We start from the raw sequence: 25,801 nt of genomic DNA on the forward strand, positions 1-25,801 counted from the left end.
GGCTGGGGCGAAGGCAGGCGGGGTTGGGTGAAGACAGGTGGGTCTGGGGGGAGGCAGGCGGGGCTGCGGGGAGGAAGGTGGGGCTGGGTGGGAGGCTGGTGGGGTTGGGCGAAGACAGGCGGGGCTGGGGCGAAGGCAGGCGGGGTTGGGCGAAGACAGGTGGGTCTGGGGGGAGGCAGGCGGGGCTGCGGGGAGGAAGGAGGGGCTGGGTGGGAGGCTGGTGGGGTTGGGCGAAGACAGGTGGGTCTGGGCGGAGGCAGGCGGGGCTGTGGGGGAGGCAGGTGGGTCTGGCCGAAGTCAGGGTGACTGGCCCAGCCCGTCACTGACACGTTTTCTCTCTCTGGCTCACCCAGGGAAGGAGCCGGGCACCGTGCCAACGCTGGGGACGACAGGGCCTGCAGGGGACATGCGCAGGCCTGGAGCAGCTGGCCCCGAGGTGCCCCACCTGAGCACAGCTCGGCCTTGGTGGGGCACTGGGACGCCTGGCCTTGTGGAGGAATCCAGGCGCTCCAGAGCTCCCGGCGTGGCAAGCCCAGAGCCCGGGCGCCCGGGGGAGATGCCCACTGCCTGGTCCCCAGGGACTCCTGGGCTCTTCTGGGCAGGGACAACCTCTCCGGGGAGCCCACGCCTGCTGGGCCCCACCCTGCCGGGCATGGCGGCTGTGACTGTGTCGGCAGCCGGTCCTGGGCCTGGCACCACGGGGCTGCCTGGGCTGCACACTGGCCCCTCCCAGCCTGGCAGGCCTGGGCTGGCCACCACTCTGGCTGGTAAGCAGGGGGCCGGTGCTGGGGGGAGGGCAGGGCCGTGGATGGGCCGTGGCAGAGCTGTGGCCGGGAGCTTGCCAGCTGAGCAGGGATGGGCGGGGGGTGACCCCCAAGGAGAACCCAGCCATTGCAGGGAGCGGAGCTGCTGACCCCTGTGGGGGAGCTGCCCTGCGAAACCCTGCCCATTAAACAGCTGCTGGCCTCTCTAAGGCGGGCCTTACCCACGTGCCCTGGCCTGGGCACCTCCTCCCACCGTTCCGAGTTCCCCTGGACCCTGCCTGGCTCCGCGACTCTGCAGATAGTCTGTGCCCTCCAGGGGAGCAGCCCTGGGCCTGCCGAGATCCAGCCCCGCGCAGTGGGGCAGAGCTGCGACCCTGTCCCCTAAGGATGCCACGCGTGAGGGGCTACTGGGGACAGGATAGCTCTGCGCTGGGCACCCCGCAGGGGGTTCAGTGCCAGCCCCCCAGCCCGTGTGTTCTTCCAGCAGGGCTGCCCTTCCCCCGGCTCCTCTGCACCCAGGGCCAGTTTGCCTGCGAGGTGCTGGGCTGCGTGGAGGCCGCCTTCGTGTGCGACGGGCAGGAGGACTGCCTGGACGGGTCAGACGAGTGGCACTGCGGTGAGTGGGGAGAGGGATGGGGCCAGACCCTCATAGCCACCCCACAATGGAGCTGGACACCCTGGATTTGACCTGGGGGCTCGCCTGGCGCCAGATCCTCCCAGCACCCTGGCCCCCGTCACAGACCCACAGGAGCGGGGCTATGGCCCCAGCTTTGGAACGGTCTTTGGGAGGCCCCTCAGTGTGCCAGACCTGGCTCTTGCTCTGTCCCCCACCTCTTTTTGTTTGTGTTCCCAGGCCTGGCCCTCAAGGCTCCTCCTTGCTATTTGTTCCCCAGCTGGTGGGCGGGGGTTAGTTGCTAGGTACCAAATGTCCCAGTGGTTGGCTTTGCCATTGTCTTCAGGGACCCTCCATTGACCTGGCCCCCAACCCCAGACAGCCAGGTGTGAGCCACATCTGCCTCCCTGGGCCTCTGGGAAGAGCCACCAGCCCTTTCCCTTTCCAACCGCCTGGGGGAAACTGAGGCACCCACCATGTTCATACAAAACATTACAGAAAATTACCACCCCCTAAGGCCCTGCTTGGGGGCCTCTGTGGAGTAAGTGGGACTGTCAGCCCCGCTCCTGGGGCCTGTGGGGTTCAGCATTGAGCCCCCTTCGCGGACTGCCAGTGTGGGGCTAGGGCCCACTCCTGATGTGGGCAGGAATTAGACCAGGACCAGCCCAGCGGGTCACACATGGGCAAAGGCTGGCGAGGCTGGCCTAGGAGCTGCCAGGCTGGGCTCCCAGGGGCTGGAGGCGGGCGGCTCCTCGCTGAGCGAATGGGGCTCGGTGCCTGCGGGCTGGGGGCGCTGGGCCAGGCCCACGGGTCGGTGTTAGCCCTGGCAGGTGGTAGCTGAGGGCCGGGCCAGACGCCCCCCTCACTTCTCTCCTGTGGGCGGCTGCCTGTCTCTGCAGGAGGCCCCACCGCCTTGGCCGTCCCCATCGCCACCCTGGCCTCCCCGACCGGGCGGCCCAGCGTCTGCTCTGCCAAGCAGCTGTCCTGTGGCAGCGGGGAGTGCCTGGCCCTGGAGAAGCGCTGCGACCTGCACCCGGACTGCCAGGACGGCTCTGACGAGAGCAGCTGTGGTACGTGCCGGGCTCCTGCTCCGGGCGCTCGGCCCTGGGCCTGTCCCCCTGGAACCTCCCAGCGACGCTTGGGGAGCTGCCTGAACCTCGGAGCAGGGAGCCAGGCCTGCCCGACCTCCAACAGCCGCCCCCTGCCCTCCCACTGGCTCCATCTCCAGCAGGCACAGCCATGGCTGCTGCGGTCTGGTGCCAGGGGCCAGGCTCTGGAGCTGTCCGGTTCCGGCAGATCCTGGCCATGGGAGCCCTGGTGGCCCTGGGGCCAGCACCACGAGCCCCAGCCTGCATGGCCCCCGGCTGGGGCCCGGACTAGACAAGGCGAGGCTGGATCCCAGGGCGCTGGGTCCGGCTGGGGAAATGTCCCGGGGTGCAGCGGGGCTGGCCGGAGCCCTTGGCACCCCCATCTCTAAGGCCTGTCTCCTGCCCCGCCAGTGGACTGCATCCTGTCTCCCTGGAGCGGCTGGAGCGAGTGCAGCCGGTCGTGCGGGCTGGGCATCACCTTCCGCCAGCGGGACCTGCTCCGGAACGCCCTGCCCGGGGGTCAGTGTGAACGCAACGAGTTCGACAGCCGCTCCTGCTTCCTCCGGGCCTGCCCAGGTGAGCCCCCAGCCTGCCCCCTGGGGAGCAGAGACCCCTGCCCTGCCCGCCAAGACCCCCGCCCGCTGCGCCCCCTGGGGAGCAGAGACCCCTGCCCACCCGCTTTGCCCCTTGGGGAGCAGAGATCCCCACCCGCCATGCCCCCCTGGGAAGCAGAAACCCCTGCTGTGCCCACTGCGCCCCCTGGGGAGCAGGGACCCCGCCCCACCTGCCTGCTCCCTCTGCACAGCCCCTCATAGCTGGGGATAGAGGCTCAGCCCCCTCCTCAGCACACAGCCCCCATCTACTGAGCCCCATGGCCCAGCCCTGCCGCTCGGGCAAGGGCTGGGCTGCCAGGGTCTGGGCCCCACTCCTGCCCTGCTGGACCCAGCCAGCCGCCCTTCCCGGCCTCTGCACTTTGCCTAGCTGCTGTTGGAGGCATCCGGGGAACGTGGACCACCCCCCCCCGGCAGTGGACCTCACTGTGTGGGACTGTCCCACGGGGAGCTGCCCCCAGCCTTGCGAGCATCGCTGGCGGCCGGTGGCAGGGCGCGGGGCCCTCGCCTGTCGCAAGGTCGGGCGGGGGGAGGGGAATCCGGCGTGGCATGGGGCCAGGCCAGCGGGGCTGAGAGCAGGCCAGGGCTCTCCAGCTCTGTGCTCACCCCGTCCCTGCCCCTTCTCTGGGTCAGTGAATGGCACCTGGGCCCCCTGGGGCGAGTGGTCGGACTGCGACGCCGAGTGCCGGGGCGGAGTGCGGAGCCGCACGAGGAGCTGCGCTGACCCCCCGCCCAAGAACGGGGGCCAGCCCTGCCCCGGCGACGCCGTGCAGACAGAGCCCTGCAACCTGCAGCCCTGCGGGGATGCCCGCGGTAAGCAAAGAGCGGCAAAGGCGGGGAAGGGCTATGGGGGGGGATGAGGGCCCATGGGTCTGCGTGGGGAATGCTGGGGGAGGACGTGGAGTGGGAATGGGGGGCACTGGGAGGGGTGTGTGGGGCAGCTGGAGGGTCTGGGCCTGACTGCCTTGCGCCCCTCCAGACTGTGGCCCCGAGATGGTGCACGTGCAGGCAGGGGACTGCGAGAGGGGCCTGGTGGCGCCGTGCCCCCAGTCTTGCCGGGAGCTGAACGCCGAGAGGAGCTGCCACAGCCGCTGTGTGGAGGGTGAGCGGCGCAGGGGGGCGCTGGGGGGCAGGGGAGGGGCGGCAGGGCATCAGCGAGAGCGCAGGGGCCCTGGCCAATGGCTCCGTCCTTCACATCCCCGGCTGTCGCCCGGCCTGGCCCCGGCGGCCCCCTCCCCATCCACCCCGGCCTCTCAGCCGGCCGGGACTGAGTCTCCCCCAGGCCTGGGAGGCGATGGCCTCGGGTGCCCTCCGTGTACCGGCGCCCAGCCCACAGCCCCGCTGCCTGGAGTCCTGGGGCTTCTCTCTGGCGGGTGACTCTGGGTCCCTGCTGGGTGACCCGATCCCTGGGCGCCGAGGGTCCACCAGGCCCGCGCCCCCCGGCCTCACTGCGTCCGGCTGGCGTTGGCAGGCTGCCGGTGCCCGCCGGGACTCTACCTGCAGGAGGGCGGCTGCGTGAACGTCAGCCAGTGCCACTGTGACTTCAGCCAGGAGCGGCGCCTCCCCGGGGAGATGTTCCTGCACGACAACTGCAGCCAGTGGTGAGTGCCGGGGGGCTGGGCTCTGGGGCCCCCGGACGGCCCCTCGCGGGCGTCGGCCCTGCCTGCGCTGCCCCCCGCCTGCCCGTGCGCCCTGCTGCCCCCAGGCTGCCGCATCGGGGCGCTGCTCGCCCTGCGCCCACTCCCCACGCTCTGCCCGCCCTGACGGGGCCTGGGCTCCTCGCCCTCGGCTCGCTCCGCACGCCCTGCGCCCGCTCCCCACGCTCTGCCCGCCCTGACGGGGCCTGGGCTCCTCCCCCTCGGCTCGCTCCGCACGCCCTGCGCGCGCTCCCCACGCTCTGCCCGCCCTGACGGGGCCTGGGCTCCTCCCCCTCGGCTCGCTCCGCACGCCCTGCGCGCGCTCCCCACGCTCTGCCCGCCCTGACGGGGCCTGGGCTCCTCGCCCTCGGCTCGCTCCGCACGCCCTGCGCGCGCTCCCCACGCTCTGCCCGCCCTGACGGGGCCTGGGCTCCTCCCCCTCGGCTCGCTCCGCACGCCCTGCGCGCGCTCCCCACGCTCTGCCCGCCCTGACGGGGCCTGGGCTCCTCCCCCTCGGCTCGCTCCGCACGCCCTGCGCGCGCTCCCCATGCTCTGCCCGCCCTGACGGGGCCTGGGCTCCTCCCCCTCGGCTCGCTCCGCACGCCCTGCCCCTGGCCTGCCCTGGGCACTGTGCCCACAGCAGCCCTCCTGCCCCCAGCATGTTGCACCCACCAGACACACCCCTGGGTGCTCTCCAACAGCCCTGCCCCGTCGCTCTGTGTGGCGCTCCCTGGCACTGTCCCTTGGGCTCTGGCTCAGCGCGGGGCCGGCCCTGCCGAGTGCCGGGCAGCAGCATCTGTGCCCAGGGCTGCTGGAGTGTGGGTCAGTGTTAGGCCTCATGGCAGCCCCGGCCGGCCGATGGCCCTGCGGCCCCCACTGAGTGCGCCGCACGTGCGGCAGGGAGCCCTGGGCCCAGGCCCCCTGACCCTGCGTCTCCTCTCCCCAGCGTGTGCCTGGACGGGGTGGTGACATGCGACGACCTGGCCTGCCCCGTTAACTGCGGCTGGTCGGCCTGGTCCCCGTGGACACCCTGCGACCGCAGCTGCGGAGTCGGCATGCGGGAGAGATTCAGGTGCAGAGGGGGAAGTGCATGGACCCCGCCGGGTGGGCACCGCCCTGGGACCCTCCCACAGCAGGAGACCCCCAAGAAAACCAGACACTGCGGGGCTGGGAGTAGGGACTCAGTAGGGCCCACGCTGGGAGCGCTGGCCTGAGTGCCATGCTAGGGGTGCCGTCCTGCAGGGGCTCGGCAGGGGCTGTCTCCTGTCACAAGCAGTGCTGGGATGGGGGGCGCGAGGGAGCAGGGCGGGGGCTTGGTGGGAGCGCTGGGCAGCAGGGAGCGGGGCGGGGCTCAGTAGGGGGTGCTGTGTGTAGGGGGGCTCAGTAGGGGGCGCTCTCCCCTCAGTCAGTGCTGACCCCAGTGCAGCACTAGGGGGCGCTGTGCTCTGGGGTGTGCCGGCTTTCAGGGGGGATTTCAAACTCAGCGGTGACCCCTCGGTCCCCTCCGGTCTGCCCCGTCCGTGTCGCCCGAATTCTCTCGTTGGCCCCGTGTCCTGGCACGGGGGCAGCGATTCCTGCGGGCAGCACGGGGTCCCTGTGGGCAGGGGGCGCCTCGACATGCCCGCTCAGCCTCCCCGCTGCCGGGAAGCAGGATCCTGCAGGAGGAGAATCAGGGTCCCCCCTCGCTGTGGCGTTGCCGGGGGGCCGTGGGCTGCAGCGCCCTGGCACCCGTGGCAGGTGTTGCCGTGGTGCAGCACCCAGCTGTGCTGCCCCCTGGCGATCGCTCTCCCTAACTACCTGCCCCCACCTCCCCAGATCCCCCACCAACCCGGCACCTGCCAACGGCGGAGCCCCGTGCGAGGGGGACGCACAGCAAGTCCGCGAGTGCCACACGGCCTGTGTCTCCGGTACGTACACCGCGCCCGGCCCCGGGGCAGCCTGCGGGGAGGGGACAGGGTCCCTCTGTCCTGGCACGTGTTGCCCTGGGTCGTAGGGCAGCACTCCTTCTGGGGTAGTGCAGAGCAGCCTGGGCGTGGAACCCAGGCGTCCGGGCAGCTCTGCCAGCTGGCGTTGGAGATGACAACTGGCCCAATCCTCCCATTGTGCCACCAGTTGAGAACAGAACATGCCCTGCCTGGCCCTCCGCCCTGGCCTGGGGCACCGCTGTCCTCCCTGTCCTCGGGCGCCAGAGCCTGAGCCCGGGGGCCCGTCCCTGGGGTTTGTCCATAGCCCCCCTGATGTCACAGCCGGGCAGTGCTGATCAGCCCTGTCCCCCACCCCATCCCCCCGTGATCCCCAGAGCCCACCGGCCCCTGGAGCGACTGGACGCCCTGGTCCCCCTGCTCCAAGACCTGCTTCTACGATGTGGACCATGTCGGCGTGAGGAAGCGGTTCCGTCACTGCAACGACACCGGGGAGGGCGCTGGGCGATGCCAGGGGGCACCCGTGCAGGAGGAGCAGTGTGACACACCGCCCTGCCCCGGTGAGAGCCCAGCTGGAGGGAGGGATGGACGGGAGACAAAGGGCCATAGCAGTGTCTAAGGGGGCTTGTGGGGGCAGCCCTCGAGGAGGGTGGGGGATCCATGGGCGGGGTTCTAGGCTCTGAGGAAGGAGGGGGATCCATGGGCGGGGTTCTAGACCACAAGGATGGAGGGGGATCCATGGGTGGGGTTCTAGGCTCTGAGGAAGGAGGGGGATCCATGGGCAGGGTTCTAGGCTCTGAGGAAGGAGGGGGATCCATGGGCGGGGTTCTAGACCACAAGGATGGAGGGGCTGCTTTGGTGGGGGCAGCCCGTGAGGAGGGACGGGGATCCATGGGTGGGGTTCTAGTGTGTGCAATGAGGAGGGAGGGTTATGTCGGTGGGGGGGGCATTCCCCAAGGATGGCCGGGGTTCCCCAGTTGGGGGTGGCATCCAGGCTGACTCCCACGAGGCCCCTGGCAGGGCTGGGGCAACAGGTGCCAGGACAGGGCTAGGAGCGGCAGCTGGGAGGTTCCCAGTGGGTTTGGCAGAGCCCCTCTTCTGGGGGAGCGGCATGGTGCCGAGGGGACCCCCCAGACCCGGCTCCTGGCCTGCTGAGCTCGTCAGGCCATGCCCTCTGATGTCCCCTGGCAGTGGGAGGCGTCTGGACCCCCTGGACGGCCTGGTCCCGATGCTCCGCTACGTGCGACTCCGGCGTCCAGACCCGCAGCCGCACCTGCTCCAACCCGGCCTACGGAGGGCCCGAGTGCACGGGGCCCCTCGTCCAGACCCGGGACTGCGACAGCCAGCCCTGCCGAGGTGCGGGGGGGCCTCACCCCAGGGGCTGGGCACGGGGCCCTGCCAAGGTGCGGGGGGGCCTCACCCCAGGGGCTGGGCACGGGGCCCTGCCGAGGTGCGGGGGGGCCTCACCCCAGGGGCTGGGCACGGGGCCCTGCCGAGGTACGGGGGGGGGCCTCTCCCAAGAGGCTGGGCACGGGGCCCTGCCGAGGTACAGGGGGGGGGCCTCACCCCAGGGGCTGGGCACGGGGCCCTGCCGAGGTACGGGGGGGGCCTCACCCCAGGGGCTGGGCACGGGGCCCTGCCGAGGTACCGGGCATGGGGCTTATGCTAGTGGGCCAGGACACTAGGCTCTGAAAAGGGGCAGAGCGGGGGGCTCACTCTGATTGGTCCAGGGCATGGTGTGCTGCCGAGCGATGGGGTGCGAGAGCCCTGCCACGGGACAGGATGGTGATGGGGGGAGCTGATGTGACGAAGTGGGACTGTTCTTAATGTTTCCTCTGACTAGTGTGGGGGTGCCTCAGTTTCCCCTGTGCAGTTCTTAAGTATCTAGGGGGTGGGGTAAGGGTGTATGATCATTGCAGAGCCCTAGAGGGCAGGTGTGTGCAGGGGTCTGGAAACAGAGAATGGCCGACACCCCGTTTCCTGGCAACTGATGGCCTGGGCCCTCCCCCCCCCCGTGCAAGGTGAGAGCCGAAGGGTTGGAGAACAAAGGAATCAGGTGACCTCCTGGCCCGGGAAAGGGACAAAGCCCAGAGGAGGAGGGGCTGGAGGGGGAGTCAGTTTGGGGCTGGCTGGGACATGGAGTGAAGGGCAGACGTGATTGTCTGGCTCACTGGCCCCTAAAATGGACGCAGCTGAGGGGTCCGGTTCTCTGCACCTACAAGCTCTGTGTTAGACCATGTTCCTGTCGTCTAATAAACCTTCTGTTTTACTGGCTGGCTGAGAGTCCCGTCTGACGGCGGAGTTGGGGGGCAGGACCCTCTGGCTTCCCCAGGACCCCGCCTGGGCAGACTCGCTGTGGGAAGCGCACGGAGGGGCAGAGGAGGCTGAATGCTCCGAGGTCAGACCCAGGAAGGTGGGAGCCGGGGGAGCTGTGTGTCCTGCAGACAGGCTGCTCACAGAAGGGAGACTTCCCCAGAGTCCTGCCTGGCTTCGTAGGGAGCAGATCCAGAGCATCGCCCGGGGACTCCATGACAGCTGACCCCAATGGGGCTGTTACCTGGGGGTCTCTCTCCTGCCCGCCACCCCGGCTGCCTGCCAGGGCCCACCACCTGCCCCCCCGTGGCGAGAGCCCCTGGGGCCCCGCCACGGCTCTGTCTCACCCCCTCTCTCCTCGCAGCACTGTGCCCCGCGCCCATGATCTACCAGACGGCTGAGGAGTGCCGACGAGCAGGGGGCGCCTGCCCGCGGCTCTGCATGGACCAGGGTGCCGGCGTGGAGTGTGCCACCCACTGCTACCAGGGCTGTTACTGCCCCGATGGCCTCTTCCTGCAGAACGACAGCTGTGTGCCGCGGAGCCGGTGCCCGTGCTACCACCGGGGGGCGCTCTACCAGCCGGGCGACACCGCCCCCCGCGACGCCTGCAACAACTGGTACGGCGCCGGCGTCCGGGAGGCCAGGCCCTGCTGCTCAGGGCAGCCACTCCCCACACTGGGCACGAGCCCTGCGCCTGCTCCGGGGTCCCTCCTGCAGCCCGCCTGCCAGGGGCGCCCCGGGGCCTGCTGCGGCCGGGTCTGGGGCGGGCTCTGCGGGTCGCCACCCTGAGCCTCTCCCTGTCTCCCTTGCAGCACCTGCGTGGCCGGGGAGATGGTGTGCGACACGGAGCCCTGCCCAGGTAACGCGGCCCCCCGCCAGGCCCTGCCCACGCTGGCTCTGCGAGCACCAGGGGCTGGGTGGGGCACAGGCTATGGCCAGGCCTGCCCACAGCCCCGGGGAAAGGAGGGCGGGTCTCAGGCCCGTCCCCAGCAGGCAGGGCCCCTCACAGACCTGCCCCCAGGGTGGGCAGCGACTGAGACTGAGGGACGCTAGGGGCTCTGCGGGGTGGGCCAGGGCAGGACGGTCCCCACCAGCCCGGGATAAAGGTAGGGATGGGGCCCCCAGGGCTTTGCGTGGGCAGGGCTGCGGTGCCCACGGGGGCCTAACCCTGCCGTCTCCCCAGTGCACTGCGGCTGGAGCGGCTGGACCGAGTGGAGCTCCTGCAGCCGCAGCTGCAACGTGGGCACCCGGCGGCGTTACCGCTCTGGTTCCGATCCGCCCGCCGCCTTCGGGGGCCGCGACTGCCAGGGCCCCGGCGTGGAGATCGAGTTCTGCAGCCTGCAGCCCTGCAGGGGTGAGTCGGCCAGTGGCTCCCCGCCCCCGGCCCGGGGCCGGAAGGGACTTCCCCAGGGCAGGGGGCTGGGGTGCTCCGCTGCAGCTGTCTGGGCACAGCCCTGCTCTGGGGGCCTGTGCCTGGGGGGGCCCCGGGGCTGGAGCCACAGCGAGGGCCGTGGCACAGGGTGGTGCCCACCCCGGAGCCTGGCAGCCCGCGAAGCCTCCCCACTTCGCCTGCCCTAGGAGGGCTCAGGGTCACTGGGGCCTGGTGGCTCCTGGGGTCGGTGACACTGTGGAGCCTGGGGGCACTCCTGGGTCATTGGGCCTGTGAGGTGGGGTCTCTCAGGCAGTCGGGAGTCTCCAGGGGTCTCTGGCCCTGTGGGGCTGGGTCTCTGGGACAGGGGATGGCTCCTGGGGTCTCTGGCCCTGGGAGATGGGGTCTCTGGGGCAGGGGATGGCTCCTGGGATCTCTGGCCCTGTGGGGTAGGGGGTATCCCCTGGGGTCTCAGACCCTGTGGGATGGGGTCTCTGGGGCAGGGGATGGCTCCTGGGGTCTCTGTCCCTGTGGGATGGGGTCTCTGGGGCAGGGGATGGCTCCTGCGGTCTCTGGCCCTGTTGGTGGGGTCTCTGGAGCAGGGAATGGCTCCTGGGGTCTCTGTCCCTGTGGGATGGGGTCTCTGGAGCAGGGGATGGCTCCTGGGGTCTCAGGCCCTGTGGGGTGGGGTCTCTGCCGCTCCTGGGTCACTGGCCCTGGGGGGTGGGGTCTCTGGGGCAGGGGTTAGCTCCTGGGTCACTGGCCCTGTGGGGTGGGGTCTCTGAGGCAGGGGGTGGCTCCTGGGGTCTCTAGCCCTGTGAGACGGGGTCTCTGGGGTCGGGAGGTCTCCGGTGCGTGTGCCTGAGCTGCCCCCTCTCTCCAGCAGGCTCCGGGGCAGAGTGGGGTCCCTGGTCGGAGTGCTCCGTGCCCTGCGGGGGCGGCTATCAGAACCGCACACGGGGCAGCACCGTCCTGCACCGGATCGAGTTCACCACCTGCAACCTCCACCCCTGCGCCGGTGAGACACTGTCCGTCCGGCCAGCTGGCCCACAGGCTCCCTGGGCATGGGGCTGCAGCCTGAGCTAAGGAGGGCTGTCCAGCCCCGGGCCCACGTCCTCTGGGGCCGGGCTCCCCGCTCCCGCCCTGACGGCCGTACACAGAGCTGCAGCCAGAGTGCCCTGGGACCATACGGCCGGACAGACTGAGTCAGCCCGGGGGCCCCCCAGCCCGGCCCCGGCCCTGCCAGGGGCCAGAGGGAGGTGTAAGAACCCCCTGATAGCGGATGGGGATAATCGCACCCCTGTTTGTGATAGCTAGAGATTGGCTGCAGCGTGAAGCAGCAGGTTTCATTTCCCTTCCCCAAAGCGTGTTATCATTGCAATAACCCTGACTGTTTTTGTTATCCATCACAATGGCCAGCCCCTCCCGAATCTGGCTAAGCTCTTGGCCTCGGGGATTTCATGTGGCAATGAGTTCCACATGCTAATCATGTGTTGCGGAAAAAAGCATTTCCTCTGATCAGTTCTGAATTTCATGTAATGGGATGTCCCCTGTTCCTGTGCTAGGAGTCAGGGGGAACAGACGCCCCCAGGCAGCCCTCCCTAGCTGAGCTGCTGTTTTATATGCAGTGTAGGGGTAGCCGGGTGAGTCCCAGGCTCTGAGAGAGACAAGGTGGGGCAGGTAACAGCTTTTACTGGCCCAGCTTCTGCTGGTGAGAGACAAGCTTTGGAGCCCCACCCAGAGCTGTGTGTGGCTGGAAGACTCTCCCCGACAGAAGCTGGTGCAGTAAGAGATCCTACCTCCCCGACCTTTTCGCTCTTCATTGTACAGATTTGTCTCACGGCCCCTCTGCTCCATCCCCTCCGCCGTCGCTCCAGTCTTCCCTCGCGGAGTTTTCCAGGCCCGTGAGCGTTCTCGTCGCCTTTCACTGGTTCCTGCCAGCTGGGCCCTGGTCTCTGGGACGGGGTGCCCGGGGCGGCCCAGGGGCCAGACAAGGCAGTGCACCTCCCAGCCCTTGGCTCTGCCACGGGGCAGGGAATCCTCCTCGCTCTGGCCGCTGGGTGCCCACATCCGGGGGCTGGGGCTGCCGTTGTCTGCTCAGGTTTTCCATTGGTCTGGGTCGGCCTCGGCCAGTCCTTTGTCAGGGCTCGTCCAGTCGGCTCAGCCTGCTCGGCGACCACCCCCCATCTCTTAGCCTGCCCTGTATCACGGACTCCCAGGACTTGTGTTGTCTCTCGGCTCCGTACGGTCCTTGGGGGAGCCCCCTTCAGTGCGACAGCCCTTCTCAAAAGGCCACCCTCTCTCGCGGGTTAAGCTGTAGACCCCTCCGCCTCCTGGGACTGCACCTCTGAGCCTCCAGCCCACCCGTCTCTCGCCGTGGGCCCCCTCAGGGAGTCCACTCGCCCTGGACCCCCGGGGCCTCCACTCCCAGAGGGAGCAATCCCCCCGATCTCTAGACTGGAGAGACTCTCAGCCAGCGTAACACAGGAGGATTTATTGAGCATCTGAACCCAGCCCAGGAAACTCTCCAGGCCTCAGGCCTGGCCTCCCTCAGCACAGCACATCTAGGTCTGTCCCTCATCCAGGGGGGCCCTAGCTGCTCTCCCCTCCCAGCCCAGAGCCCCCACTTCCAGATGGGCATCTGATATCACCTGCCCCCAAGCCCCACCTCGGTCCTTTGCCTTCTGTCCCAGGTCAACAGGCTGCCTGGGTCTCCTCTCTGCCTCTCCTCCCTTTGACTGGAACCGGCTGGGCAGGTCACCAGGGGGCAGGTCACCAGGGTCCTCTCTCCGCAGCCCTTTGTCCCTGCACTGGCCAGACCCAGCTGTGACTCCTGAGCTGGGCCTCCCGGTCACCAGGTCACCAGTCGTGCTGGGCTACCCATTCTCCAGGCCATTCGCTGGCCCTCTGTAACCACAAACTCCCTCTCCCACCACCTCGTTAAACCAGTAACACCCAGGGAAACTGAGTCCCACCCCCTCTGCATGCAAACCACTGAAAACAAGAAAACCCCCTGCTTCGTCATACCCTGGCAGCAAACGTCGTCCTTTTCCCCACGCTGGGCAGCCGGGCACAGTATAGGGGAAACCGAGGCACACATGGGATTAATATAAAATATTACAAAAAAATCCCGCTTCATCCCAGTGCTCTCTCTGGGTCAGACGAGATGCTCATAACAGTCCCTTCCGGCCACAGAGTTTATGATCCAGTGCAGCACAGGATGACAGGCTGGAAACGGGCAGGGGTGGCTCTGGTTAGTTCTGGGGTGGGAGACCTCCCATGGGCACCAGCTGCTGCGGGGATGGGGGGCTGGTGGAGGGCGCCAAGGAAACCAGCTGATGGGGGGGACCAAGGGACCTGGCTGATAGAAGGAGTCGGTAGGCGGCACCAAGGAACCAGCTGCTGCGGGGGGTTCAGTGGGGGGTGCTCTCCCCTCAGGCAGTGCTGACCCCGGGGCCAGGGGCCGGTGGGCTCCCCGCTCTCCCTGCTGTGCCTCTCTGCCTCTACCTCCCGCTGTCGCCCTGTGCCCAGGTGAGGTGCCCGGCGTCTGCCCAGAGGGGAAGCTGTGGCAGGAATGCGCTGACGCGCCGGCCTCCTGCGCGGAGCTGGGCACGGAGCCCCCTGCTGACAGGCCCTGCCACGCTGGCTGTTACTGCCCCCCCAGCACCGTCCTGCTGGTGAGTGAGAGCCCCCCGCACCCTAGCTCCGCCTCCCCAGGCCTGCCCAGCTGCGGGCACCTGGCCCTGCACAGAGCTGGGGGGGCCCGGACAGGCCGTGGACTCCTGCCCCAAGAGCGGCTCCCACGGGGCAAGGCAGGGTGAGGGGAAGCTGGCGCTCCGTGGATAGGCCAGACACTGCCAGCGTGACACCTTCCCCTGCCAGGAAAGTCCCCTGGAGGGACCGGAGTGGAACGGAGCCGGGGAGGGGGGAGTGTTGGGACCAGGGTTACCTGTCAGGGCTGGGAGCTGTGGGGCCCCCGGCCCTGGCTGGCGCTGGGGCTCTTCGAAGGAGCCTAGAAATGTCGGACTGAAAGTAGGGGTGTGTGCCGAAATTTAACTGTGACGCCATGAGGGGTTGGGGGGCCATGTTCTGTGCCCTGTCCTGGCTCCGGCAGGAGCTCGCTCTCCTCCCCGCGGCCCTGGGGCTGCAGGAGTTCCATGCCTGACAATTATTGGGGGGCCCATGCCCAAGCATGCCCACCCCTGCCTGGAAGGGACCTCAAGAGGTCACCACGTCCAGCCCCTTGCACTGGGGCAGGACCAAGTAACCCTAGCCCAGCCCTGACGGGAGCGTCCAGCCTGTTCTTGAACACCTCCAGTGACGGGGATCCCACATCCACCCTTGGGTGCCTGGTCCAGAGCCGAGCTCCCCTGAGAGCTAGAACGATTCGCCAGCGTGGAGCCCAACTCCCCCTTGCTGCAGATGGACCCATTGCTGCTTGTCCTGCCTCCAGCAGGCAGGGGAACCGTCCTCTTTGTAACCAACCCCCCTTCCTGCCTCCCCCCGCCACCCCAGGCTCTGATCAGCTTCCCCCTCAGGCTTCTGTTCCCAGGACTTGACCCCTCACAGCTCAGGTTTGCTAAACCTTCAATCAGTGTTGTCCTCTCCTCTCAACTCTGCAATTTGGCCACATCTTTCCTGACCTGCGGTGTCTAGAATGGGACCCATGACCTCCCGTGTCACATACCACACTCCTGTGCATACACCCGGAGTGAGATTAGCCCGGTTCACACCTGGGTCGCACTGGTGAGCCACTCTAGCCCCCAGCTCCTCTCCAGCAGCACGGCCACCCATGGGATAGCTGTGGATTTTAACTTTTCTTTCCTAGGTGCAGTAATTTGCACTTGTCTTTATTGAATTTCAGTTTGTTGATCTCAGACCAATTCTCTATTTGGTCAAGATCACTTTGAATTCTAACCCTGTCCTCCGGAGCGGCTGCGGCCCCTCCCAGCCGGGCCTCATCTGGACATGGTATAGCATCCTCTCCTCTCCCTTATCCAAGTCACTAATGAGAGTATTGTCTGGTCCTGGTCCCAGGACTGACCCCTGCGCCCTCCCTGTGTGACCCTGAACCTTTGCTAGCTGCTCTCAGGCCGGTCTCTCAACTAACTGTGCGCCCGTCGTCCCAGCCGCGGGTCCCGTTTCGGTCTGAGCATGCCTGTGGGAGCTCTCACAAGCCGCACTGAAAGCAAGCTCTGTGCTGTGCCGTCTGCTTCCAGAATAACCTGTGCGTGGCGGAGTGGGAGTGCCCCTGTGCCGAGGGCGGAGTGCTCTACGCCCCGGGAGACGTGGTGCCCAAGGGCTGTGAGAACTGGTCAGTGCCCTTCTGCAACGCTGCCCCCTTCCCGGGCCGCTTCCTCGGTGCTTCGGCTCTAACCGCTTGCTCTCTCCCCTGCCCAGCTCCTGTGAGGCCGGCCGGATCTCCAACTGCTCCCGGGTGGCCTGTGGGGACGGTGAGAGCTGGCGCTAGGGCTGGGGAGCGCAGCGCTGGCCGCTGACCCGGCCCCCGGCCAGGGAAACCAGTCCAAGAGGCGGGAACCGGACCTGCCCCGTGAGGCCCCACCCCAGCGTCCAGCTGACAGCCTGAGCCATCTCCTGAGTGACACCAGAACGCCCCTTGCCCCGATCCTCCCGCGAGCCCTGCTGAGCCCCTGGCCTGCCGGTCCCTGCCACGCTGAGGCCCACTGGGCTCCCGCATGGAGACCCTGACAGTCCCGGTGACAGTGGGGATGGGTGGCACGTTGCCTGTTGGCGTCTCACCCAGAGCCCCCAGCCCCTCCACGTCATGGAGCGGTGGGTGGCTGGAGCCCATAATGGCATGAGACCACCGAGGGGCTGGCCCCATTCCCAGCGCTGCTCCCCATGGCCGGCAGCTCAAGGCCAACCCCGCTGCGGGCTGCGTGTCCCAGGCTTCAGGCCAGGGCTTGGCCTCACGGGGGGGGGGGCAGCAGTGGGGGGCTGGCAGTGTCCAGGGGCCTGTTGGCTTGGCACGCTCTGGGGCATGGGGCAGCCTCTGACAGCCCCTGTTTCCTCCCGGGCAGTGAGCGGCAGCTGGTCAGACTGGACGCCCTGGAGCGAGTGTTCAGCCTCCTGCGGGCTGGGGCTCCAGAACCGGTACCGGTTCTGCACGGCCCCCCCCCCGTCTGGGTCCAGACTGCCCTGCCGGGGGCCAGAGCGAGAGGAGCAGCCCTGCCACGTCCAGCCCTGCTCCAGTGAGTGTGCCCCCACCCACCCCGGGAGAGCCCCCCCCTGCTCCAGTGAGTGTGCCCCCACCCGTCCCAGGAGAGCCCCCCCTGCTCCAGTGAGTGTGCCCCCGCCCGTCCCGGGAGAGCCCACCCGCTCCAGTGAGTGTGCCCCTGCCGACCCTGGGAGAGCCCCCGCCCTGCTCTAGTGAGTGTGCCCCCTCCCACCCCAGGAGAGCCCCCGCCCTGCTCCAGTGAGTGTGCCCCGCCCGCCCCGGGAGAGCCCCCCGCCCCGCTCCAGTGAGTGTGCCCCGCCCACCCCGGGAGAGCCCCTCCGCTCCAGTGAGTGTGCCCCGCCCACCCCAGGAGAGCTCCCCGCCCTGCTCCAGTGAGTGTGCCCCCACCCATCCTGGGAGAGCCCCCCGCCCCGCTCCAGTGAGTGTGCCCCACCCGCCCCGGGAGAGCCCCCCCTCCAGTGAGTGTGCCCCGCCCACCCCAGGAGAGCCCCCCGCCCCGCTCCAGTGAGTGTGCCCCGCCCGCCCCGGGAGAGCCCCCCCTCCAGTGAGTGTGCCCCCGCCCGCCCCGGGAGAGCCCCCCCCCCTTGCAGCCAGGCCTGGCAGCACAAGACCCTGCTCCATCTGACCCCGCGGGCGTGTCCCGGTGCCAGGAGCGACCCCAGGGTCTCTGCACTGCTCGCTCTGCCGTACCTGCTGCTGCCAGCCTGGGAGGAGGGGCTGGGAATGGCCCTGGGGGGCTGCAAGCGGCCTGCACATCCCCAGCAGCCCCCTGGGGTGGGGCTGGGGGCTGGTGACATGTGCCCAGTGCTGGGGGACCCTGGCCGGGGGGACGGAGGCTGGGTGAGGAGTGAGGCTTTCCCCAGACACACAGGGGGGCCCCAGGCCAGGGGGGGCAGGGGGCCTGACACCCCCGGCTCTGCCCCAGGGGACGGCGGCTGGAGTGAGTGGAGCCCCTGGACCGAGTGCACCAAGAGCTGCGGGGAAGGGCTGCGGAGCCGGGCCCGAGCCTGCGACAGCCCCGCCCCGCTGGGCCACGGCGACTACTGCGAGGGGCCCCCCGCCCAGGTGGAGGCCTGCCGCCCGGGGCAGTGCCCAGGTACGTGGGGGGCGGATCCGAGAGCAGGCAGCCCCACCGGAGCGTGCCATGGGGGAGGGCAGCTATCCCTGTGGGGGAACCCCCGGACCCCTCCCATGGCTAAGGGGTGAGACAACAGGGGAAGCTCTATACAAGCACCACAGCCCCCTGGGGCTTCAGCAAATGGGGGTGCCTCACTAGGGGGCCCCAATGCCCTAGCATGGTGCTGTGGGGTGCTGGGCTGCGGGGAGCGGGGCGGGGGCTGCGGGGATGTGGCGGGAGCTGCGGGGAGTGGGGTGGGGGATCAGCAGGGGATGGGGGCCATGGGGAGCTGGACGGGGGCTCGGCAGGGGGCGCTGGGCCACAGGGAGCTGGACGGGGGCTCGGCACGGGGTGGAGGCTGTGGAGAGCGGGGCGGGGGCTCGGCAGGGGGTGGGGGGCCGCGGGGAGCTGGACGGGGACTCGGCAGGGGGCGCTGGGCTGTGGGGAGCAGGGTGGGGGCTCGGCAGGGGGTGGGGGCTGTGGAGAGCGGGGCGGGGGCTCGGCAGGGGGTGGGGGGCCGTGGGGAGCTGGACGGGGACTCGGCAGGGGGCGCTGGGCTGTGGGGAGCAGGGTGGGGGCTCGGCAGGGGGTGGGGGCTGTGGGGAGCAGGGTGGGGGCTCGGCAGGGGGTGGGGGCTGCAGGGAGCTGGATGGGGGCTCGGCAGGGGGTGGGGGCTGCGGGGAGTGGGGCGGGGGCTCAGCAGGGGGCGGGGGCCGTAGGGAGCGGGATGTGGCTGGTGCCCCACAGCACGTCCCTGCTGACCTAGGTCTGTGCTGTGGGAGGTGCCCGGGCCGAGGTGCTGCCCACTGGAGCGTGCCAGGCTCTTCGTGCCACATCCTCACCCCCGGCCTCTCCCCGTCTCCCCAGCTCTGGACTGCGCGACCGTGCAGGGCTCCATGGCCAGCCGCTGCGGCCCCTCCTGCCCCCGTTCCTGCGACGACATCGCGGTAAGGGAACGAACGCCCCTGGGCCCCGGAGCGAGGGGACCGCCCCACCCCGGCCCTGGATTCCTGGGTGCCAGGTGCTGGGCTGGGCTGCTGTCCCGTAGGGCGAGGAGAGCTCCTGCTCCAGACCTGGCTCCTCTCCCCTGCCAAGCCAGGCTGCTCCGCTTTGCCAGGGCACTGTGGTCCCTCCATTCCCCCCGCACTCCCCACAGGGCCCTGCCCCCCAGTGGGTGAGGCTGAGGGGCGGACTGGGCAGCGATAGGGGTGTTGCCACCTGCTCCGGCCAAGGGGTCTGGGAATCCAGCCTGTGTGTATCCTCGTCCCCCTCCCTGTCACGGAGTCCCCGGGCGATGCTCTGGAACTGCTCCCCACGAAGCCAGGCAGGACTCTGGGGAAGTCTCCTCTCTGAGCATCCTGTCTGCAGGACACACAGCTCACCCGGCTTCCACCTTCCTGGCTCTGACCTCGGAGCCTTCAGCCTCCTCTGCCCCTCCGTGCGCTTCCCACAGCGAGTCCGCCCAGGCGGGGACCTGGGGAGGCCAGAGGGTCCTGCCCCCCAACTCCGCAGTCAGACGGGACTCTCAGCCAGCCAGTAAAACAGAAGGTTTATTAGACGACAGGAACATGGTCTAAAACAGAGCTTGTAGGTGCAGAGAACAGGACCCCTCAGCCGCGTCCATTTTGGGGGGCAGGGAGCCAGACAACCACGTCTGCCCTTCACTCCATGTCCCAGCCTGCCCCAAACTGACTCCTCCTCTCCCCCTCCTCCTCTGGGCTTTGTCCCTTTCCCGGGCCAGGAGGTCACCGGATTCCTTTGTTCTCCACCCCTTGAACTCTCACCTTCCATCAGTGGCCAGGAGACAGAGTGTCGGCCATTTACGTGCACTGACCCTTTGCTCTGCAACAGTTACACCCCCTTATCCCACCCCCTAGAGACTTAAGAAATGCCTAGGGGAAACTGAGGCACCCCTACAGTATTCAGAGGAAACATTAAGAACAGTCCCGCTTCGTCACACTCCCTGCCCAGCAACGACAGGGGACTCCATAGCCCCCCCGCCCCTGCACCCCAGGGTCTCCCCCACCCCGTGACGCTCCCTCTGCCCCCAGCACTGCATGTGGAGCTGCGAGGCCGGCTGCTACTGCACCAGCGGCAGGGTGCTGAACGCCAACGGCTCGGCCTGCGTGGAGAGGCAGGACTGCACCTGCCTGGACCTGCTCACCCAGGAGAGGTACCTGCCGGGGGAGACCGTGGCCCACCAGGACGGCTGCAACAACTGGTGAGCGAGACTGGCAGGTGGGGCGCGTTATGGGGGGCAGCGGTTGTCAAGAGCCGCCCGTTGGTCCGTGACACAAAGCCCTGCTATGCCCAGTGCATTGGGTCGCGGCAGGAGGTCCTAGTGGGGCAGTGAAACCAGGAACAGGGGGTGGCTGTGGGGCAGGAGATGTGGAGGGGAGGTGTGCCCAGTGGGGCAGAGCTGCCACGCCCCAGAGATGACTGCATTGTGGCGGTGGGTGCGCTGCTCCTGGGGCGAGGGTACCGAGGCGCGGTCTCTGTACTGTGGGGGGCAGGGGGGGCTGTCTCCCGGTGGAGGTGGGCATGCTGGAGGCACTGGCGGTCCGTTGTGGGTCCCCCCTGACTCCGTCCCAACCCTTGGCGCCCCCTCCCCCCGCACCATGCCGCGGTCTCACTGCCCCTCCACTCCCTCCTCAGCACCTGCACCAGGGGGATGCTGCTCTGCACCAGCCTGCCCTGCCCTGGTGAGTACCCGGCCGGCCGCTGGGGGGTCGCCGGGGGTGGAGAGGGGCCCACGGGGTAATGGGGCCCCCAGGGGTGTGATGGGGGATGCAGAGGGTCCTAGGGTGGGATGGAGAATGGGTGCCCTGGGGGATGCCATGGGAGCGGGGTGGGGTCTAGGTGGGGGGCCCTGGGGTGGGAAAGGGGGAGGAGAGGGTCCCAGGCCACACACTGATTGGGTAGCAGGGTTGGAGGGGACGTGGCCCCCCCCGTGACCCCCTTCCCCCTGCTCACCTCCCTGCTAAAGGGGGGGGCAGGGGAGAAGGTGGAGGGTGGCAAGAGGAAAGGGGGCAAGGAGTTGGCGGATGGTGAGAGGAGAAGGCAGGGGGCAGCCAGGGGAGAAGGGGGGCAGGGAGGTGGGGGTGGTGAGAGGAGAAGGTGGGAGGTGGGTAGGAGGGGGCCTAGGCTGCTGGGAGAGACCCCCTGAGCGCCCCCTGCTCTGTGCCCCTCTCCCCAGTGGCCGGAGGCTGGTGTGACTGGTCCCCATGGACCCCCTGCTCCCGGACCTGCGGAAGTGAGGTGGTGACGCGGTACCGCGGCTGCACCTGCCCCACACCTCAGCATGGGGGGGCCGATTGTGCCGGGGCGCAGGAGCGTCACGGGGACACCGGCGCCCAGCTCCAGCACAAGGAGTGCCCCTCGGCTGCCTTCTGCCCCGGTACGGCCCCGAGCCCGGCCGGCGGCCCCTCCCCCCGCCGGGTACGGCCCCGAGCCTGGCCGGCGGCCCCTCCCCCCACCGGGTACGGCCCCGAGCCCGACCGGCGGCTCCTCCCCCCGCCGGGTACAGTCAGCAGCCCCTCCCCCCGCCGGGTACGGCCCCGAGCCCGGCCGGCGGCCCCTCCCCCCGCCGGGTACGGCCCCGAGCCCGGCCGGCGGCCCCTCCCCCGCCGGGTACGGCCCCGAGCCCGGCCGGCGGCCCCTCCCCCCGCCGGGTACAGTCAGCGGCCCCTCCCCCCGCCGGCAGCCCCTCCCCCCACCGGGTACGGCCCCGAGCCCGGCCGGCGGCCCCTCCCCCTGCCGGGTACGGCCCCGAGCCCGGCCGGCGGCCCCTCCCCCCGCCGGGTACAGTCAGCGGCCCCTCCCCCCGCCGGCAGCCCCTCCCCCCACCGGGTACGGCCCCGAGCCCGGCCGGCGGCCCCTCCCCCCACCGGGTACAGTCAGCGGCCCCTCCCCCCGCCGGGTACGGCCCCAAGCCCGGCCGGCGGCCCCTCCCCCCACCGGGTACGGCCCCGAGCCTGGCCGGCGGCCCCTCCCCCCACCGGGTACAGTCAGCGGCCCCTCCCCCCGCAGGGTATGGCCCTGAGCCCGGCCGGCAGCCCCTCCCCCCACCGGGTACGGCCCCGAGCCCGGCTGGCGGCCCCTCCCCCCACCGGGTACAGTCAGCGGCCCCTCCCCCCGCCGGGTACGGCCCCGAGCCCGGCCGGCAGCCCCTCCCCCCACCGGGTACGGCCCCGAGCCCGGCCGGCGGCCCCTCCCCCCACCGGGTACAGTCAGCGGCCCCTCCCCCCACCGGGTACGGCCCCGAGCCCGGCCAGCGGCCCCTCCCCCCGCCGGGTACGGCCCCGAGCCTGGCCGGCGGCCCCTCCCCCCACCGGGTACAGTCAGCGGCCCCTCCCCCCGCAGGGTATGGCCCTGAGCCCGGCCGGCAGCCCCTCCCCCCGCCGGGTACGGCCCCGAGCCCAGCCGGCGGCCCCTCCCCCCGCTGGGTACAGTCAGCGGCCCCTCCCCCCCGCCAGGTACGACCCCGAGCACGGCCGGCAGCCCCTCCCCCCACCGGGTACAGTCAGCGGCCCCTCCCCCCGCCAGGTACGGCCAGAGCCCAGCCAGAGTCCCCTCCCCCCGCTGGGTATACCCCGAGCCAGGCCGGCAGCCCCTCCCCACACCCGGTATGGCCTCAGAGCCCACTTCTCCTGCCTGGGTACATCCCCAGTCTCCTCCCCTCCCAGGTATGGCCGCAGCACCTGCTCCCCCCTGCCTGGGTACTGCCCCAGAGCCCACTCTGCCCCCACAGGTACCGCCCCAGTGCCAGCTGCCATTGCCCTGGTATGGACCCTATCTGGAGCCGACACTGGGTCCCCCACCCAGATATAGCCCCAACCTCGAGACATTCTCCGTCCCTCCGGTATCCCAACCCCAGGCAGGGTCCCTGTGTTACTCTGGCCTGCAGCCCTGCCCACCCTGGGGGTTTACGGCAGGCCTAGGGGCTCCAGGCCCAGCCAGCCGAGGTTCGGGGAGCCGGGCTCACCTCTCCGGGGGTGGTTTGCAGTGGACGGTGGCTGGAGTTCCTGGGGGCCATGGTCGGCCTGCACCGCCTGCGCCGGGGAGTCGGCACGGAGCCGGGAGTGCAGCAGCCCCCCCCGCCCGCTTCGGGGGCTTGCCCTGCCCCGGAGAAGCCCGGCAGAGCCGCGCCTGCCACGATGGAGACACCGTGTGTGAAGGTGAGAGACCGGCCCAGGCGCCGACCCCCCGAGGGGGCACTGCACTGGGGCACGACGCCCAGCGGGGCCTTGCCGTACAGATTTGCGCCCAGCCCCAGTGTTCTGCCGTGGGAAATGGGGCCAAGTCCCCCTGGGAGCCATCGCTGGGCCTGGCATGGCCGCCCGGCCTCTGTGTGATCTTGCTCCCATCCCACCACACCCCCTCAGAGCCCCCCAGCCTCTGCCCCTTCCCGGGGTCACCCGGCCTGGCCCCGCACCTTGGCCCCCTTCACCCGGCCCGGCCCCCTCGCTGTCAGGCCCGTGGCCCACATGGCGGCAGCCCGGCTGCGGTGGAGTGGAAGCGGTGGCCAGGGCAGGGGCCGGGCCCAGGGGCTGACCGGGCCGCAGGACCTGCGGGGCAGGGCGCAGGGTAGCAGGGGCAGGCTGGGTGGAGCCGGACGGGTCGCTGCGCTTGTGGCTGAAGATCCAGCAGCGCTCACGGTGCCGCGATGCCACCCACGCCAGGGGCAGGGAGCGGCTGGGGACGAGGTGGGAATGCTACCCTGGCAGCCCAGCTGCTCCTTGGAGACCCGGCTGGTGGCCACCCCCACAGTCCTGCCAGCCTCATCCTCACCCCTGCCCATCTGCTGCCCTGGGCAGGGCTGATGGTGTCATGGAGTCACAGGTTGTACCCACTCATGGCCCCATGTGGTCCCTGGGGGGAACCCCCTTCAGGCCCCTCAGGGAGTCCCCTCACTGTGGACCCCTGGGGCCTCCACTCCCAGAGGGAGCAATGCCCCCCCCCAATCTCCCCATCCCCAGAGGGAGCAGTGCCCCCCGATCTCCCCACTCCTAGAGGGAATAATGCAACCCTGTTCTCTAGACTGGAGCGACTCTCAGCCAGCGTAAATCAGGAGGGTTTAGTGAGCGTCTGAACCCAGCCCAGGAAACTCTCCGGGCCGCAGGCCTGGCCTCCCTCAGCACAGCACATCTAGGTCTGTCCTGCATCCAGGGGGCTCTGCCTGCTCCCTCTCTCCAGTCCCGAGCCCGCCCCCTTCCCAGCTGGGCATCTGATATCACCTCCCCCAAGTCCCACCTCTGTCAATTGTCTTCTATCCAGGTAAACCTGGTCTCCTGGGCCCCCTCTCCCCTCCTCTGTCCTCTGGCCCCTCTGGCTGGAACCGGCTGGTCGGGTCACTGGGGTCCCCTCTCCGCAGCCCACTGTCCTGCCACCGTCCAGAACCGGCTGTGACTCCCAAGCTGGGCTTCCCGGTCACCCGTCGCTGGGTCTCCATTCTCCAGGCCGTTCGCTGGCCCCCTGTAACAACAAACTCCCTCTCCCACCACCTTGTTAAACCAATAACACCCAGGGAAACTGAGTCCCGCCCCCCTCTGCATGCAAACCATTGGAAAAACCAAGAGAACCCCCCACGTCGTCACAGATGGCTAGAGCGGCCTGTGTGGCTGCCTGATTTCCTTGCCGCTCCCTGTACAACCCGGGCATTGGCCGTGCTTCCCCCAGCACCGTGCCCGGCAGTGGCAGCCCTGGAGGGCAGTGTGGCCCACGCCGTGTGCCGGGCGCTGCCGGGTTTGCGGGTGGGGGTGACCCCAGCTCTCTCCCCACAGGCTGCGGCGGGGGGCAGGTGGCTTTCGCCTGTGGCAAACCTTGCCCACGCTCCTGTGAGGACCTGCAGGCGGACGCGGCCTGCCTGGACAGCCCCCAGTGCCAGCCCTCGTGCGGCTGCCCCGCTGGCCAGCTCCTCCAGGACGGGGCGTGTGTGAGCCCGGCACAGTGCTCCTGCAAGTACCGCAACGGCTCCCTGGGTGAGTGCGGGCCTGGGGCTGGCGGGGACGGTGCACCCAGGAAACCTCCACGGCCCGGGGGAGGGGAGGGGGCTGCAAGGAGGGTACAGGGGGCTGGGCACGTGGGAGCAGTGCAGGGGTAGTGGGGGGGTGCGTCTGTGGCTTTACGGGAGGGTGACGCCCCCGCCCGTCTCCCCGCAGAGGCTCCAGAGCAGCAGCCCCTCTCGTCCTGGGCTGGCCCCGTGCCCTGGGAGTACGCGCAGCCTGGGCAGACGGTGTACGGGCCCTGCCAGAACTGGTGAGTGCTGGGCTCCGCGGGCACTCGGGGCCCCCTCCCCTAGGCACCCTGGGGGCCGGAACGGGGATGGCACTGCCCACATCCGTCCTGGGTAGCGGAGTCCAAACCCCCATCCCCGGGGGGCTGCGGGTGGCTCTGGGAGCTGGGAGCTGCTGGGCCTCGGGGCGGTCTAAGGGGCAGGTGCCACTGGCAAACCCCCTCACCGCAACCCACCCCCTCTCCAGGGCCCCGCCTGGCATCTGGCCAGAGATGACTGAGTGAGCCAAGGAGACGGATCCTCCCCCAGGCCTTGCGGAGCTGCAGCCTCTGTCCAGGGGCAGCCCAGGGCGGCTGGGCAGGGCCTTGGGCTCTGGGGCAGCGCCCGGGGCAGAGGGGAGGCCTGGGTGGCTCATCGGGGCTGGGCTCTGGGACAGTGCCCAGGGGGAGGGGAGGCCTGGGTGGCTCATCGGGGCTGGGCTCTGGGACAGTGCCCAGGGGGAGGGGAGGCCTGGGTGGCTCATCGGAGCTGGGCTCTGGGGCAGTGCCAGGCTTTTCTCTCCCAGCCTGGGCACCGGGCATGCAGGGCTCTAGTCTGTGGCTGCCCAGGGCTGGGACAGGGGTGTTGGATGCAGGTGCGGTTGTGGGCTGCGTGGCCGGTGGGCAGCCCCCCCGGGCGGTAACGCGCTCTCCCCTCCCCGCAGCACCTGTGAGGACGGGCACCTGCAGTGCCGCGCTGACCCTGCGTGCCGGCTGGACGGCGGCTGGGGGGCCTGGGGGCCGTGGTCGCCCTGTCCCCAGCGCTGCCAGGAGGGCACCCAGTTCCGCTTCCGAGAGTGCGATAACCCGGCCCCCCAACACGGGGGCAGGGGCTGCACCGGGGACAGCCAGCAGCAGCGAGCCTGCCACCAGGGCGAGCCGCCCTGCCAAGGTGA

The 25,801-nt window shown here is 69.8% G+C and overlaps 1 protein-coding gene across 1 annotated transcript in view; it reads left to right on the top strand.

Moving 5' to 3' along the window:
• Positions 1–25,801, top strand: part of LOC140906204 (SCO-spondin) — a 122,405-nt gene that overhangs the window by 63,937 nt on the left and 32,667 nt on the right. Inside the window, 28 exon segments of the mRNA XM_078851346.1 lie at positions 354–767; positions 1,249–1,380; positions 2,277–2,447; positions 2,877–3,041; positions 3,710–3,889; positions 4,056–4,178; positions 4,548–4,677; positions 5,660–5,785; positions 6,529–6,620; positions 7,013–7,195; positions 7,827–7,991; positions 9,313–9,565; positions 9,761–9,807; positions 10,132–10,302; positions 11,201–11,335; positions 13,849–13,994; positions 15,537–15,631; positions 15,718–15,770; positions 16,359–16,529; positions 18,501–18,580; positions 19,685–19,854; positions 20,289–20,335; positions 20,830–21,030; positions 22,639–22,724; positions 22,726–22,810; positions 24,416–24,613; positions 24,794–24,890; positions 25,571–25,797. Of these exon segments, the coding sequence (XP_078707472.1) occupies positions 354–767; positions 1,249–1,380; positions 2,277–2,447; positions 2,877–3,041; positions 3,710–3,889; positions 4,056–4,178; positions 4,548–4,677; positions 5,660–5,785; positions 6,529–6,620; positions 7,013–7,195; positions 7,827–7,991; positions 9,313–9,565; positions 9,761–9,807; positions 10,132–10,302; positions 11,201–11,335; positions 13,849–13,994; positions 15,537–15,631; positions 15,718–15,770; positions 16,359–16,529; positions 18,501–18,580; positions 19,685–19,854; positions 20,289–20,335; positions 20,830–21,030; positions 22,639–22,724; positions 22,726–22,810; positions 24,416–24,613; positions 24,794–24,890; positions 25,571–25,797 (4,143 nt within the window).

This window comes from Lepidochelys kempii, chromosome 2, assembly GCF_965140285.1.
Source record: "Lepidochelys kempii isolate rLepKem1 chromosome 2, rLepKem1.hap1, whole genome shotgun sequence".
NCBI classification, from domain to species: domain Eukaryota; kingdom Metazoa; phylum Chordata; order Testudines; family Cheloniidae; genus Lepidochelys; species Lepidochelys kempii.